At 37.7% G+C, this 14576-nt stretch overlaps 1 protein-coding gene across 1 annotated transcript; it reads right to left on the bottom strand.

The window, feature by feature from the left end:
- Positions 1–826: 826 nt before the first annotated feature.
- Positions 827–13169, bottom strand: LOC139938753 (fibroblast growth factor receptor 2-like). The gene is made up of 15 exons (XM_071934372.1): positions 12960–13169; positions 10687–10959; positions 10310–10423; positions 9166–9411; positions 8481–8726; positions 7889–8061; positions 7179–7473; positions 6490–6600; positions 6178–6335; positions 4991–5104; positions 3967–4037; positions 3453–3493; positions 2396–2492; positions 1861–1966; positions 827–1430 (listed from the first exon to the last, which is right to left on the bottom strand). Exons 1-15 carry the CDS (start codon positions 13027–13029, stop codon positions 1359–1361), a joined length of 2187 nt encoding a protein of 728 aa, XP_071790473.1. The 5' UTR covers positions 13030–13169; the 3' UTR covers positions 827–1358.
- Positions 13170–14576: the final 1407 nt, after the last annotated feature.

The raw sequence follows: 14576 nt of genomic DNA, 5'->3' as shown, positions 1-14576 counted from the left end.
ACTACAAAATAGGTGAAATACTGGCACATGAGACTAACCTCAAAATGTTCCATATCTGAGTAGTGCACAACTTGTAGTGTTGACAATGTTTGTATGGCAAGTACTAGACTTGATTCAAGTCCCAACTCGTGTGAGCATATCACGCCAACTTACTATCAAACAAACCGTAGCATACAGTACAGTGCGCGCTCGCCGTCCAAATGTGGTCCCGAACAGGTTGGGAAATGCAGAGCGTCACAAAACTGTAGTTTTCTGGCGGTGGCACGGGATTGGGACTTGAGTCAAGTCTAGGCAAGCACACACACAGAGTGCTTATAATATTGTGCAATATATGTTCAAGCTGTGATGTAGCAGTAGGCCTTATAGGTATGTATGATAACAAACACCACACCACAGAAGAAAAAAAAAACAGAAGCGTCAAAATCGATCCAAAAAGAAACTACAACGGTCACAAGATATCAGATCATCAAAGTACACAAAATAAAATCAGGTAAATTTCGCGCTCGTTTAATTCCTGGCTTACTATGATTGCGGCAATCAGAATAAGCCACGGTAATTTAGCATTTTATCATCAATTTCACCGTACCCAAATGTGGAGGTCATTGGCTTCTTTCACCAAAGTCATTTCCCCTCTTTTGCCTTTTGCATCACAGGCTTTATTAAACACCAGTTCGTGTTTTCGATAATACTGTCATGCCATGCCCTCCCTTCCCCCCGTCCCCATTACCCCCACCGTGAATACTGCCAAGTTCTTAAATGCCACTTCCTTTTTTTTTTTTTTTTTTTTTTTTTTTTTTTCCCGAGTGTTACAATAATATGACGTAATTTTAATTCTTGTTTGTAAACATTGCTCGTGCAGTTTGTTGGTAATGGAGGTGGGGCGGTGGCTTAGGCAATGTGTCAACACATTGACTGACCACCTAATGTTTTTCCGCACCTAGCCCTTCCCACAAAATTGTCTGCAAACTACATGCACGCATGCGTATATCAGTAAAATACCTTTTTTCATATGATATCATAAATCAAAAATGCAGGAATTAAAAATACATATTATATATAAGTATACTCATTTATCGCTTATATTTCTCGAGTAAACATAACAGTTTTATAACATTAAGTAATTTATTTACAGTGCTAGACAAACGTCTTACTTGTTTGAACAAATTGCCATTATTGCTCTCCAAATTATACTACGACTGCGACCATTTTGATTCAGCTATCCGTTGCCAGCGAAAGTCTCCTTACATGAAGTACACTTTGTTAAAAACCTATGAAGCTCGAGAAAAAAAAACAAAAAAAAAAAACATGTGTCCCAATCCTCCAAATGCGTCTGATGAATATGCCCTTCGTAACAAACGCTAGTTGTCGTCAAACTCTAGGTATATGTTCACGACATGCTCTTCGGATCTTGGTAGAAGGCTCATGTATATCTGCGAGAGAAAAATACAAACATATGTTATTAATTTGTTGTCTATTATTAGTTTGGTACTTCTGGTTTTTATATGATTTTTATTATTCGGTTTCAAAGATGCAATCTTCCAAAGCTGAGTTTTAAAGCTTGGTTGTAGATTCATGCTAGAACTTGATGGCCAAGGCTATGCGTTGGATCATGTATGCCCTTTCGAGACTGTTGTGGATTTTATCTTAACAAAACGGACGAGGTACGTGTGTTACTGGTTGTCTAATAACGAAGTTACCTTTTGTACAAATAAAAAAAAATAAAAAAATTGAATTAAGACACTGGTGCTGATGATTGTGGAATGTCAGTAATGGCTTTGTAAAAAATACTAGTTACATTGTAATTTTGTCAAAATATACACCTGGCTCTCTTGTTGTATTTAAGTTGTTGAATTACAATACCTGATCATCTTGGTTCTCGGTCATTGTGGTTAGAACGGACACGATGTTCTTGAAGGAAGGACGCTCGCTTGGTTTTTCCCGCCAGCATTTCAGCATCAAGTCGTAGCTGTAAAATTGATTGGGATTCATAATAGTAAAATAATAAAAAAACATTTCTAAGGCACTTTGCAACGAACAGATCGCCTAATTAAGAAGGGGAAACAAATAAACAAACAACTAACACAAAAACAAGCCAACGGCTAACCAAGAAAACATAACAAAAAGAGGAGTAAGTTAGGATGGTTTTGTGACTAGAAGAGTCTTGATGAGGCGTTTGAACACAGATCATTATTTTACTCTTTGGAGCTTACAACACACAGTTTCTTGAACGAGAAAAAGAAAGAGTCCACCCTCACAAAAGGGAAGACAGGAAGACAGTCTAAAATCACAGTTTCTTGATAATAAATAGAACTGTTTTGTGCAAGGAGGGGAACCTTAAAATGCAGAGATATTGCAGGTCACATTGTATGAAAGTCGTGTATCTCATAATACGCACATCTTAATGTCGCAGTTGTTTGGTTTAGGCATGCGATATCCATTCTTCAATTTGGACGCCAGGACGCTAGTTTGTATCCCCGGGTATGGTGTACCACCTGTTATCAAAGATTGGAAAAATATTGTGAAAAAAATAAGCTGGGGAGGTATCGGAATGCAACTAAAACTGCACAACACATTCATATTCTTAGAATATATTAAGACTGAAAGGGTATTTGCAAAAATCAAAAGTAATATCGATGATTTGGCGACCGTTTGTTGTTTTTAAAAGGGAACTACGTGTATACGTTTGCTAATCACTCTTAAAGGCGGTCACTATTGGTAATTACTCAAAATAATTATTAGCATAAAACCTTACTTGGTAACGAGTAATGGGGAGAGGTTGATAGTATACAACATTTTGAGAAACGGCTCCCTCTTAAGTAACGTAGAGAAAGAAGTGATTTTACACGAATTTGGTTTCGAGACCTCAGATTTAGAATTTGATGTCTCGAAATCAAGCATCTAAAAGCACACAATTTCGTGTGACAAGGGTATTTTTTCTTTTCATTATTATCTCGCAAGTTCGATGACCAAATGAGCTCAGATTTTCACAGGTTGGTTATTGTATGCATATGTTGAAATACACCAAGTGAGAAGACTGGTCTTTGACAATTACCAATAGTGTCCATTGTCTTTAAAACTGATGGGACCACAAAATTACTCGGATAGAAGTCCAGCTGCTTTCGATATTAAACATGTTATGAATCATGAAGTAAAAGCTATTGATAACGATATCAGTGTGAATCCCCATGAGAAGCGTTACTGTCAGAAACAATCTGACAATAGCGTTTCTCAGTTGTGTATACCAAAACGGCTCTTTTGAAATGAAATGTTCACGGGTTAGTTTTTTATTGTAAAAGATCTTGTATTAAAACAAGTTTTAGATACTTTCCCAGGTAGTTGAAATATTGTACTCAGAGTGGCAATTACACTCTAAATTTAACGAAAACAAATTATCGTATTGTACTTAATTTATTAAAGTAAATAAGATTTAGCAAATACAAGTAATGTCTTACCAACAGTTGCAATCTCCCAGAGGAGGATTCCGTAAGACCATCTAAAAGATAAATTTTCAGTAACACATCATTGAGAAGCACCCTATAGGTAGGAACGGGATACTTCTGAACGCTAGGTGGCAGTAGACTCACCAGCAGGTAAACTTTCTTTGTTGACGTCATTCGGAGCATGGTCACATTTCCAATAACAATGGGTTAACCTGGTAAGTCTGCTGCCATCTGTAAAGTTTCCCATAGTCTCCAATTGGTACAATGTACAACAATCTTAGGTCATCAATTTGTGAATCCCAAAGAATTTCGAGTGAGAGGTTTTGTCTGAAACATTAAACATTGCTGAACTATTTTGATTCATTGTAAATTCAACTTCCTTATCAAAAACAATAGTTTATTTATTTTTGTACCAAAATGCCAAACTGTAAAGTCCTACTAAAATTTGCCAGTGTGTTTTCTAAACTAATGCTTAGAACTTTAAAATGGTAACTTAGGATGAATAAATATTAAACTGTAAACTCACACGTCACTCTTTGTAGTGTAAGTCTTGGTGACCAAGGACTCCAAAGACAACCAGCGTGCGGGAACACGAGTCTGAGGGGAGGCAATAAAGACAATAGCAGTTAAGTTAATTTGATATTGGATATTGAACCGTCTTATTGTTGTACAGCGAATAATGATGTTGCTTTTAAGATTATGTAAATTGGAGTTTCCCATAGATTTGCGCAGTGAATTTCTAGCTTTTACGTCGATATTGAAAATTGGCCATTCCCAGAGATTTGTACTGTCTACTACCCTGTACATTTATTTTGGATATTGGACATTCTCATAGATGTTTACAGTGGATGTCTGTCCTGTTAATCGATATTGGATATTGGACAATCGCGTACATTTCTACAGTAAATGTCTACCTTTGTTCAACGATATTGGATATTGGGCATTCGCATACAATTCTACAGTGAATGTCTACCTTGTACAATGATATTGGATATTGGACAATTGCGTACATTTCTAAAGCAAATGTCTACCTTTGTTCAACGATATTGGATATTGGGCATTCGCATTTGGATGTTGGACATTCACGTAGGTTTCTACAGTGAATGTCTACCATGTACATTGATGTTGGATGTTGGACATTCACGTACGTTTCTACAGGGAATGTCTTCCTTGTACATCAATATTGAATATTGGACATTCCCATAGATTTCTACAGTGAATGTCTACCATGAACATTGATATTGGATATTGGACTTTCATGTACGTTTCTACAGTGAATATATCCTGTAAATCGATATTGGATACTGGACATTCACGACAGTTTCTACAGTAAATGTCTACCGTGTACATCGATATTGGATATTGGACATTCATGTACGTTTCTACAGTGAATGTCCACCCATGTGCATCAATATTGGATACTGGACATTCACGACAGTTTCTACAGTGAATGTCTACCTTGTACATCAATTGCTCTAGTACATCGATATTGGATATTGGACATTCATGTACGTTCCTACTATTAATGTCCCAAAAGAATTGTTTTTTACCTTTGACGTCTGCACATAGGTATCTTCTCCTCGTGATAAACCATAATCAGAAATCTTTGCCACCAGATTTTCATCCAGAAGGATATTTCTTGCTGCCAAATCTCGGTGAATCACCTATGGATGTAAGAGTCAGTGCTCAAATCGAAAAGAAGTTTACATATTATGTTATTAAAAGAAATTGAACCATTTATTGATAACACGGTAGTAGCATTTTGTTGTCATGTTCAAAGATTCGTAATGGTGGCATTATGTTTCCCTCTTTCATGTTCGGTCTTTGTGACTGCAACATGCTTTTCAAAAAGTATCGAAGTTTACGGCAAAAACTTTGACTTTTGTACTGTTCAGATACTCTAGTCCGTGACAAAATAATGGGTCACCATATATTTTCACCATATATTTTTCATCATGGCCGGTCCATTACACACAGCCTGTGAGCACAAAAACCTGCTAAGCACAGGGAAGTTGATCAGCAAAAACAATCCAACCAGCACACCATAAAGTTTACATTGTTGCGAGTCGCAACTTGCGACTGGTGTCCTACTCAATTTTTGTTTATCAAATAAATATTTCGGACAATGTGTAAAGATGTTGGAATGTTTTCCCACTATTTTCTCCTGACTCAGGCAACGGATTAAGCCCAAATATTCACCAATGTGTTATTTCATGTACATGATGGATCACACAGAACATGAATACTATCTGCGACTATTTGGTCAGTTTTACAAATCGTGATGGTCCTTTTTGGGTACATTCCAGTCCCCTGACTGGCTTAAAGCCATTGGACCCTTTCGGTACAGGAAACAAAAGTTCACAGATTTACAAATAATTTACAGGGTTTACAGAAGGTAATGGTGAAAGACTTCTCTTGAAATATTAGTCCTTGAAATGCTTTACTTTTTGAGAAAACGGTAAAACAATAAAAATTCTCGTTAACGAGAATTACAGATTTATTTTAAACACATGTCATGACACGGCGAAACGCGCGGAAACATGGGTGGGTTTTTCCGTTGTTTTCTCCCGACTCCGATGACCGATTGAGCCTAAATTTTCACAGGTTTGTTATTTGATATAGAAGTTGTGGTACACAAAGTGTGGGCCTTGGACAACACTGTTTACCGAAAGGGTCCAATGGCTTTAAACAACAATAAAGTGCTAGGTGGGTTTCCTTCCATCTATAGAATACTCACTCCTGTTGTAGCAATGTGTTGCATTCCTTTAGCGACATCCAAAGCAAACTGGAGCAAGTCAAAAGAAATAGATTCTTCACTATCCATTGATCGAGCATTCCTGAGGTAGGAACGAAGGTCACCATTGGGAAGATACTCCATGGCCACGTATAATTCACCTGATGTTTTTAGAAAGTGAGATGAGTTTAAATTTCAGTTCTTTTCGACATGTTTGATGTATCGATTAATTAATTAAACTCAAATGAGAGCACTATTTATAAATGAACTGTTTCGTCTCGTAACTGACGCAGTATAATTTGTGAATGGTTTTACCTTCGTGTTGACACGCACCAAGAAGCATGACAATGTTTGGATGATGTCCAATCTTGGTCATGGACAGAAATTCATCCAGGAAGATCTTTCTCTCGGCTGGGGAGGCATGTTCTGAAATTAAAGTTTGCATGAAACTTATGATTTGTGTTGAAGGAAAGTATCTTTAAACCACTTTTTAACACCATTAATTTACTGGGTAACACTGCCAATTACCAACTGGTTAGTTAATTAATGTAATACTCTTCAGGTGAATTTAACTAAAATATCATTTTCCCTAAGAGAATACACCTGAGAAAAACGCTCAAAGGTCGTTTACCCGCTTGATTTTCTACACCATAGACTAGTCCACTGTCTCAAGGAAATTCCCGATTGACACACAAGCAAGCCTATATTTGTCTGTGGTTTAAAAGTATAACAATTGTTGACACACCTGACCCCATCAGTACAAATATTCTTGGATCCGCCCCTGGAATGGATAAAATACAACCTCCATCTGGAAAACGGTTGAGTTGTTGTCAGTTAGTTTGTCCTTTTATGTCTGGTATGTTGATACATGTATAAGCGCTGCCAGTCGTCAAATGGCAGGGTGTTATAATAGCGACCTAAATGAGGATCGTAAAGTACAACACTTTTGAAGACGTTACTGTCATTAACTGCTATTGATTTATGGTGTAGCAATGCTTATTTACCTTGCAGCTTCTTGATTGCAGCCTTGCAGAGTTCTCCAGCAATCATTACTCCACCGTACAACACCTCACCAAACCGCCCCTTCCTTAGTACTTTTGTTCCTACGATAAAGTTGTCCCACAATACATTCCATGGTTCAGCCCATGTAGGTAAACCAACATCTTCATAGGTTGGAGATAAGTGAACATCTCGAACTGGCTCATATGCAGAGGCGTGGTTCTGACGAACAACAGGCACAGACTCAAGTGCAGTTGTGTGAACGACATCGTCTGGTGTTACTTCATTTCTGTAACTAGTCTGTGGGGAGAGTACAGAGTTGGCCTTTTCTTGTGACACATATTTTGATCCAACATTACACAGTATGTTATAAATTAATAAAAGTAATTTTTGCGAAACAAGTTTAAAAGCTGAATGAGCGAAGCATTTTCCCGACCATTTCACCCTATCAAATAATTTATACATAAACAAACAAACAAACAAAAATCACATTATTGTAGCCCAAGAGAAGCGACAACTCATAAGGTTTTTGTTTTTGCAGAACATGAGTAAATAAGGATATATCAGTCAGAGTCTAAACTATTTCATGACGTTTTCGATGGCTGTTTATCAATGTTTTCCAAGGTGTGAATGCAACTTTACAATGTTGTGTAGCTTAACAAAATACTCAATTACATATCCAGTATTTTTTGTTTTTCTCCAGATGTGTTCTTACCATTTGCTGGTCCCGCGCTGGTACTTCTGGTGGTTTTGAATGCGGGTGTTTTCTCTTTCGATATCTGAGAAAGTAATAATACATGCATCCAAACAGAAGAACGATGACAAAGATGATCACGCAGATGATAAATGTACGTGTAAACGATTCAGTTGGAGCACCTTCAATCGTGGCTGCAAAACACAACACATTATATATAAAACTAATTTACGTAATATAGAGAAAAACAAAGAGTCAAGTCCAAGACAGCCACGGAATGCTAGGATTCATCCTATCTCGAGTTAGGACGAGTAACCTGTCCTAAACTTAGGAGAGGTTCAATGCGTCCCAACGTCTTCTGATGCGGAACTAAACTCGCTAAAGTCCTAAGATTAATCCTAAAATTAAGGAAGAGTTTGGTGAAATCAACGGCTATGGGGCGCTGGAAGTTTAAGCTATAGAGAATGCGATGTGTGAGGCACAACAAAATACAAACTTATCAAAGTCTCTAAAAAGTAAACCAATGACTGTACTATTACCAGATAAGGGCTACAATCCATGTAATTGTAGAAAATGCCATTAATTAAAAGAGAAAACAAGTACATTGACTCACTCGACACTGTGACATTGAATGTACATATCGTTGAATTGCCAGCCTGATCAGTGAATGTGTATAGGACTGTAGTAACTCCATCTGTGAATCTTGATCCAGGTTGGTGAGTCTTAGTCACAGATACTCCAACGGTTCCAGAAGTAGATGGCTCAGTCCATGTGACAACCACATCACTATTGCCTTGTGTCAACTTGACATTGATTGAATCAGGACAACCTATTACTTTGGGTGCCTGTGGGTCTTCAGCTGTGTGAAATAAAAGAGGATTCAGTATAAACTCCGCATATCCACCATGACGATTGTAAATCTATTTGGGAAACCTACATACTATTGCAGTCATGTCTCTACATCTCTCTCCCTTCCAACCCAAATACTATTTAAAAGTATGATCAGTATTCGCTATGACTCGAAGTGTTAATTGCCCACTGTGACACACCGCTCTTTTAAAGCACTTGATATTCGCACATGGATCTGTGTCATGCGTACGTAAGTATGGTTAAAAGTAATGTTAACAAAACTTCAACTAAATCAAAATTCAAGGAACTTTCAGTCTAAGAAACATAATTGTTTCAAAGCAAATGCATAAGTTTTTGTAGGAGCAGCCTGTAGCATCACAACGTTTGTTTTTTTATTTGACTAAATTTATAATTGACGTGAAACTATTAATTACAAAACAACGACTCACTCGACACTGTGACATTGAATGTACATATCGTTGAATTGCCAGCCTGATCAGTGAATGTGTATAGCACAGTAGTAACTCCATCGGTGAATATTGATCCAGGTTGGTGAGTCTTAGTCACAGATACTCCAACGGTTCCAGAAGTAGATGGCTCAGTCCATGTGACAACCACATCACTACTGCCTTGTGTCAAGTTGACATTGATTGAATCAGGACAACCTATTACTGTGAGTGCTTGGTGGTCATCAGCTGTGTGTATAAAGATGATAAAAAGGAAAACAGGTGTACATTTATTTAAATATGATAAGTTTCTTAAAGTCTCTAGAGCAGATTAGCATCACAACTTATGGTTTTTGTTTGACTAATTTCTTGACTTGTACAAAAGTACCTAACTAGGCATAAAGGCAACTGTCGAACAGCCAAATAAAAAACTTAATTCAACGCACTTATGGTACCAATTGAAATTGTACAAACTTTCCACTGAAGTTATACGTAATGACAGCCGTTTGACAAAATTGTCCAGTGAATCCAGTTGCACACTGGCAGGTGAACGTAGTGCCAGAAAGCTGACATACACCTTCATTGAAACATGGACAATCGCACTTGTCATGGTAAAGGCCCGGTCACACAGGCCCCGATATAACGAGAACGAGAACGAAAACGAGAACCATAAAAATGCACGCCCTCGATTGGTTGAATAAGCGTGGGCGTATTCTGCGCGGAGCAATCAATGGGAGCAATTCAACCAATACAATGCGTTCTCTATTCGTCGCTATCGTTATCGTTCTCGTTATCAGCAGTGTGACTTGGCCTTCAAGAAGTAACATTAAAAGTACTTGCAACTAAACTTCAACAAATAAAAGATGCAAAGAACTCTCAAACAAACACATAAAATTGTCTTGAAGCAAATCTATGAGTTTCTGAATGAGCAGATTAGCATCCCGGCTTATGAATTTCATTTGACTTATTAACTTGCTATTAGCAAGTTAATAAGTCAAATGAAATTCATATTTAAAAAACGGTAACTGAAAGGAAATATATGTATTGGCAACAGTCGGACAGTCGAAGAAAAAAAACGTAATTTACATTGTACGTACAAAATAGTACTTGTCTAATTTAGCTTTCAATTGAACTTTTATATACTTACTGACACCCGTTTGACAAAATTGTCCGTTGAATCCAGTTGCACACTGGCAGGTGAATGAAGTGCCCACACCTACACATGTACCTCCATTGAAGCACTGAACATTCGCACATGGACCTGTGTTATGGAAAGTTTGGTTACAAGTAATGTCAACTAAAACTCAGCTTAAATAAAGATACGAGAAAATTTCAAAAAATGAAATATAATTGTCTTAAAGCAAACCAAATGCTTATTAGTTTTTGAAAGATTCAGCATAACTCTGGATTGTATGTTTGCTTTAATTAATCTGTGTACACTTTGTGCCTGCAGTAGAGAGTTATTTGTTAATGGAATGCCATTCATTAATGCAGAGTAAAACCTTGCTCTAGAGTTATTCTTACTTGCTGGTGCTGCATTGACAGTGATCATATATGAGCAAAGCACAGGTTGTCTCCCAGACTGGTCTTCTGCAAAAGTTACGATGGTTGTCACAGGAGCTGTTGTACTTAGGACTTGATTGCTCACAGGATCAAGACTTCCAGAGGGGCCCACTACAAAGTATGTATAGGTCACAGTTCCAACTGCGCCTGTAACTGTTGGTTCGGCTAGTCTTATATTTTGACTATCAGCAGCATCAACAGTCCTACTTGCAGGGCACACAATAACAAGCGGTTCTGCAAAATAAACGTCAATGGAAGCATTTTAGTTGTTTAAGAAGGAAGCAAAAGCTAATTCTGTTTGCTCAAAATATAAAATAGTTTTTGGTTTGAACAAATAATAATTTACTATAGCAGGACTTGAACCGTCAATATGGCTGTACGACCTATATTGGAGCGCGTTAGTGCGTTAATTAGGAAGTCATTGACTCAAGTCCCACTCCAGGTAATTTGTCTTTGTTCAAACTCAGATATATTCGAAATATAAACTAGTAATGTTTCACCCACACACCGATGTTAGCTTCACTATACGCACTGAGTCCAAGTATGAGTGAAACAAATCGAAAAACAATATTATGGTTAGTTCTTTTTGTCTTTTTCTTTTGACTTCGGACCGAGTTGACTTCGGAAAGAGTGGACTTCAGACCAAGCTTACCGTGTGACATCGGACAGTCGAGACACATACATGTAGTTGAATGAAAGCAAATATATGAGTCTTTGAAAGAGCATACTTCATCACAACATTCGATCTACTTACTCGTTAGTAAAGTAATAAACTATTTATTACTAACGAACTTTATACAGTACATATTAACGCCTCATACGTTTTTTTAAGCCTCGAATTCCAATACATGTCTCTCCATGTAAAAGGGAATAATTATATATTATAATTAACCTGTGGCTTTTTGAACGTGTTGAGTCCGTCCCGGTTTCACTATTTATTGTGCTTGTCCTTTAAAAAAAAAACATTTTTATATGGTGCACATTTGCTTTCTTCTATCTTAAAGGCAGTGGACACTATTGGTAATTGTCAAAGACTAGCCTTCACAGTTGGTGTATCTCAACATATATGCATAAAATAACAAACCTGTGAAAATTTGAGCTAAATCGGTCATCGAAGTTGCGAGATAATAATGAAAGAAATATAACCCTTGTCACACGAAGTTGTGTGCGTTTAGATGGATGATTTCGAGACCTCAAGTTCTAAATCTGAGGTCTCAAAATCAAATTCGTGCAAAATTACTTCTTTTTCGAAAACTATGGCACTTCAGAGGGAGCCGTTTCTCGTAATGTTTTATATCATCAACCTCCCCCCGTTACTCGTCACCAAGAAAGGTTTTATGCCAATAATTATTTTGAGTAATTACCATTAGTGTCCACTGCCTTTAACGTTTTTTGTGTGGCCATAATGTTCTCATCTCCTGGTCAGTTTACACAGGGCTATAGTATGATTTTATTTTTCCCTTTACACACAAAGCCAGTCTTCTCACTTGGTGTATCTCAGCATAATATGCACAAAATAACAAATCTGTGAACATTTTAGCTCAATCAGTTGTCGAGGTTGCGAGCTAATATATTGAAATATAAGACAAGCTTGTCACAAGACGTCGTGTGCTTTAGATGCTTGATTTCGAAACCTCAAAATCTAATTCTGAGGTTTCGAAATCAAATTCGTTGAAAATTACTTCTTTCTCGAAAACTACGTTACTTCAGAGGGAGCCGTTTCTCACAATGTTTTATACTATCAACAGCTACCCATTTCGGTACCAAAGTAAGGTTTAATGCTAACAATTATGAGTAATTACAAATAGTGTCCACTGTCTTTAAGCCATCTCGGCTCCCTGGTGAGAACACAGCTGACGCAGTATGTTATTTCGCTCCAAGCTTAATACCATTCACTGCACCATCTCTGCCATAACAGGTAGGCCTACTTATTTTACATCTGGGTGGTTATTTAAATTTCTTGCTCAATTTGTCTTTGTTCGATTTCCGTGTTTCCAAGATGGCTGATCTTAGATTTCGAGTTTCCAAGAAACCTGATTGTATTCTGTGTTTCCAAGATTCCTGAATGGTTTATTCCTCGTTTCAAAGTCACCTATCATTGTTCAACCATACAGAACCCTTCTATGGGTTAAACTTATGGATTATTCGTCAGTAGGAATGTACGATGTAATGCAATTTTATAACAAGATATTACTGGCCACAATGCATACAAAAAAACACGAATGGGATTATACCTTGAGCAGTAGCGTGGTTTGCAGTCATCAGGACGAGAACTCCAACAGTTAGCAGGTTGGTTACGGCCATTCCTGACTTGATTGTTGGTGTATAAGCAGACTGATCGACACAGGCAGAAAATCCACTTCCGCTTCACCAACTGTCTGGTAGATCGGTTTGAGGCAGCAGTGTTGTAGTCGAGGCCCGATGGTCCGAGACTGCAAGACCGAGCCAGAGACGGGGAGGTCCGAGGGGGGAACCGAGTCAGAGACGGGGAGATCTGAGGGGGAAAACCGTATGAGGGGAGCCCTGTACCGTTGCTTCTTTCGGGGACGATGGTGGCGAAACCTTTTACCAAAATCTGCGCTGGGAATGGCGTCGTATGGTAAAACTCGCAAAAGGGTAAAATTTGCAAATTGAAAGGCCATTCAAACCTTTGTGATCAGTTCACCCCTAAGCAATTTTCACTTAAAGGCACTGGATACTTTGGGTATAATTGGTAATTACTCAAAATAATTGTTAGCATAAAACCTATTTGGTAACGAGCAATGGAGATCTGCTGATAGTACAAAACATTGAAAGAAACGGCTCCCTCTGAAGTAACGTAGTTTTTAAGAAAGAAGTAATTACTCACTCAATTATTATTTTAGTTGAATTCGAGACCTCAGCTGAGGTCTCGATTTCAACCATCTGAAAGCACACAACTTGTGCGACAAGGTTGTTTTTTTTTTTCTTCAATTGTTCTCTCGCAACTTCCACGGCCATTTGAGTTCAAATTTTTACAAGTTTGTTATTTTATGCATATGTTGAGATAATTCTTTTATACTTAGTGAATTGGCTGGTATTTGCAATTATTTCCAAAGGTGTTCAATGGCTTAAATACTGCGTTTATCGCCCTGATTGTGTGTACTTGAGCTTCCATGAAGATTATGCGTTGTTATTCAAATCAGTTGGCCCATACCGCGACCTCATAGAAAAACACATTCCTAACAAAAGAAATCAATTGTTAGCCTTATTCTCTTTTTAGTGTGAACTTCAGTGATGTAAGGGTTATAGCTTTGATTGTCAAGAACATTCGGGATGTCAAAGTGTTTTTATTAAATTTATTTTGACAACAGATTTTGGGCTGAAGGTGCAAGCCGTGAAGTAAGCATTGACGTAAGCACATAAATCCCCGTTTCTATAATAAGCGCCAACTATTTGCTTACTAAAAGCAGAGCCATGAAATGAGCCTTGTTCATGAAATTGAGCCTGGGCCCAAGCAGAAAGTAATGCTTTCACAATTATTGTTTTGTTGGCTTGAAAGTGCGCCCAGAGCCCAACTTCACAGAGGTGCTTAATCAGAAAGTAGTGTTTAACAGTTTTCTGCTAAGCAGAAATAAACAGGGCACCAGCCATAAATTGTATTTATGACATGTTGGTTTGGCTGGTAACCTTATTCTGGTAAGCATAATTTGCCATGCTTCTAGTTTCTGTGCTAGGCAAATCGTGTGTCATGTTCACTTGGTTGCCCGACTAGCAGGCGTGATGGTGTTTCGTGTGAGCAACGTCTCGTCTCATCGTTCTTATAATTGGATGTTTTTTATCTGTGTGCAATTCATAATCAATTAATCAATCAATCATAATCATTTCATAAA

This window comes from Asterias amurensis, chromosome 6 (assembly GCF_032118995.1).
Source record: "Asterias amurensis chromosome 6, ASM3211899v1".
NCBI classification, from domain to species: domain Eukaryota; kingdom Metazoa; phylum Echinodermata; class Asteroidea; order Forcipulatida; family Asteriidae; genus Asterias; species Asterias amurensis.
This window is presented reverse-complemented; position numbering and strand designations above follow the sequence as displayed.

What these genes read in the sequence shown, in the direction of transcription:
- LOC139938753 (XM_071934372.1), bottom strand. Translation starts at nt 13,029, where the DNA reads ATGGCCGTAACCAACCTGCTAACTGTTGGAGTTCTCGTCCTGATGACT. An exon ending in AAACCACGCTACTGCTCAAG is followed by an intron (nt 10,960 to 12,959) that starts GTATAATCCCAT and finishes TTTATTTTGCAG; the next exon opens with AACCGCTTGTTATTGTGTGC. An exon ending in CTGGGAGATTGCAACTGTTG is followed by an intron (nt 2,493 to 3,452) that starts GTAAGACATTAC and finishes CTTTGATAACAG; the next exon opens with GTGGTACACCATACCCGGGG.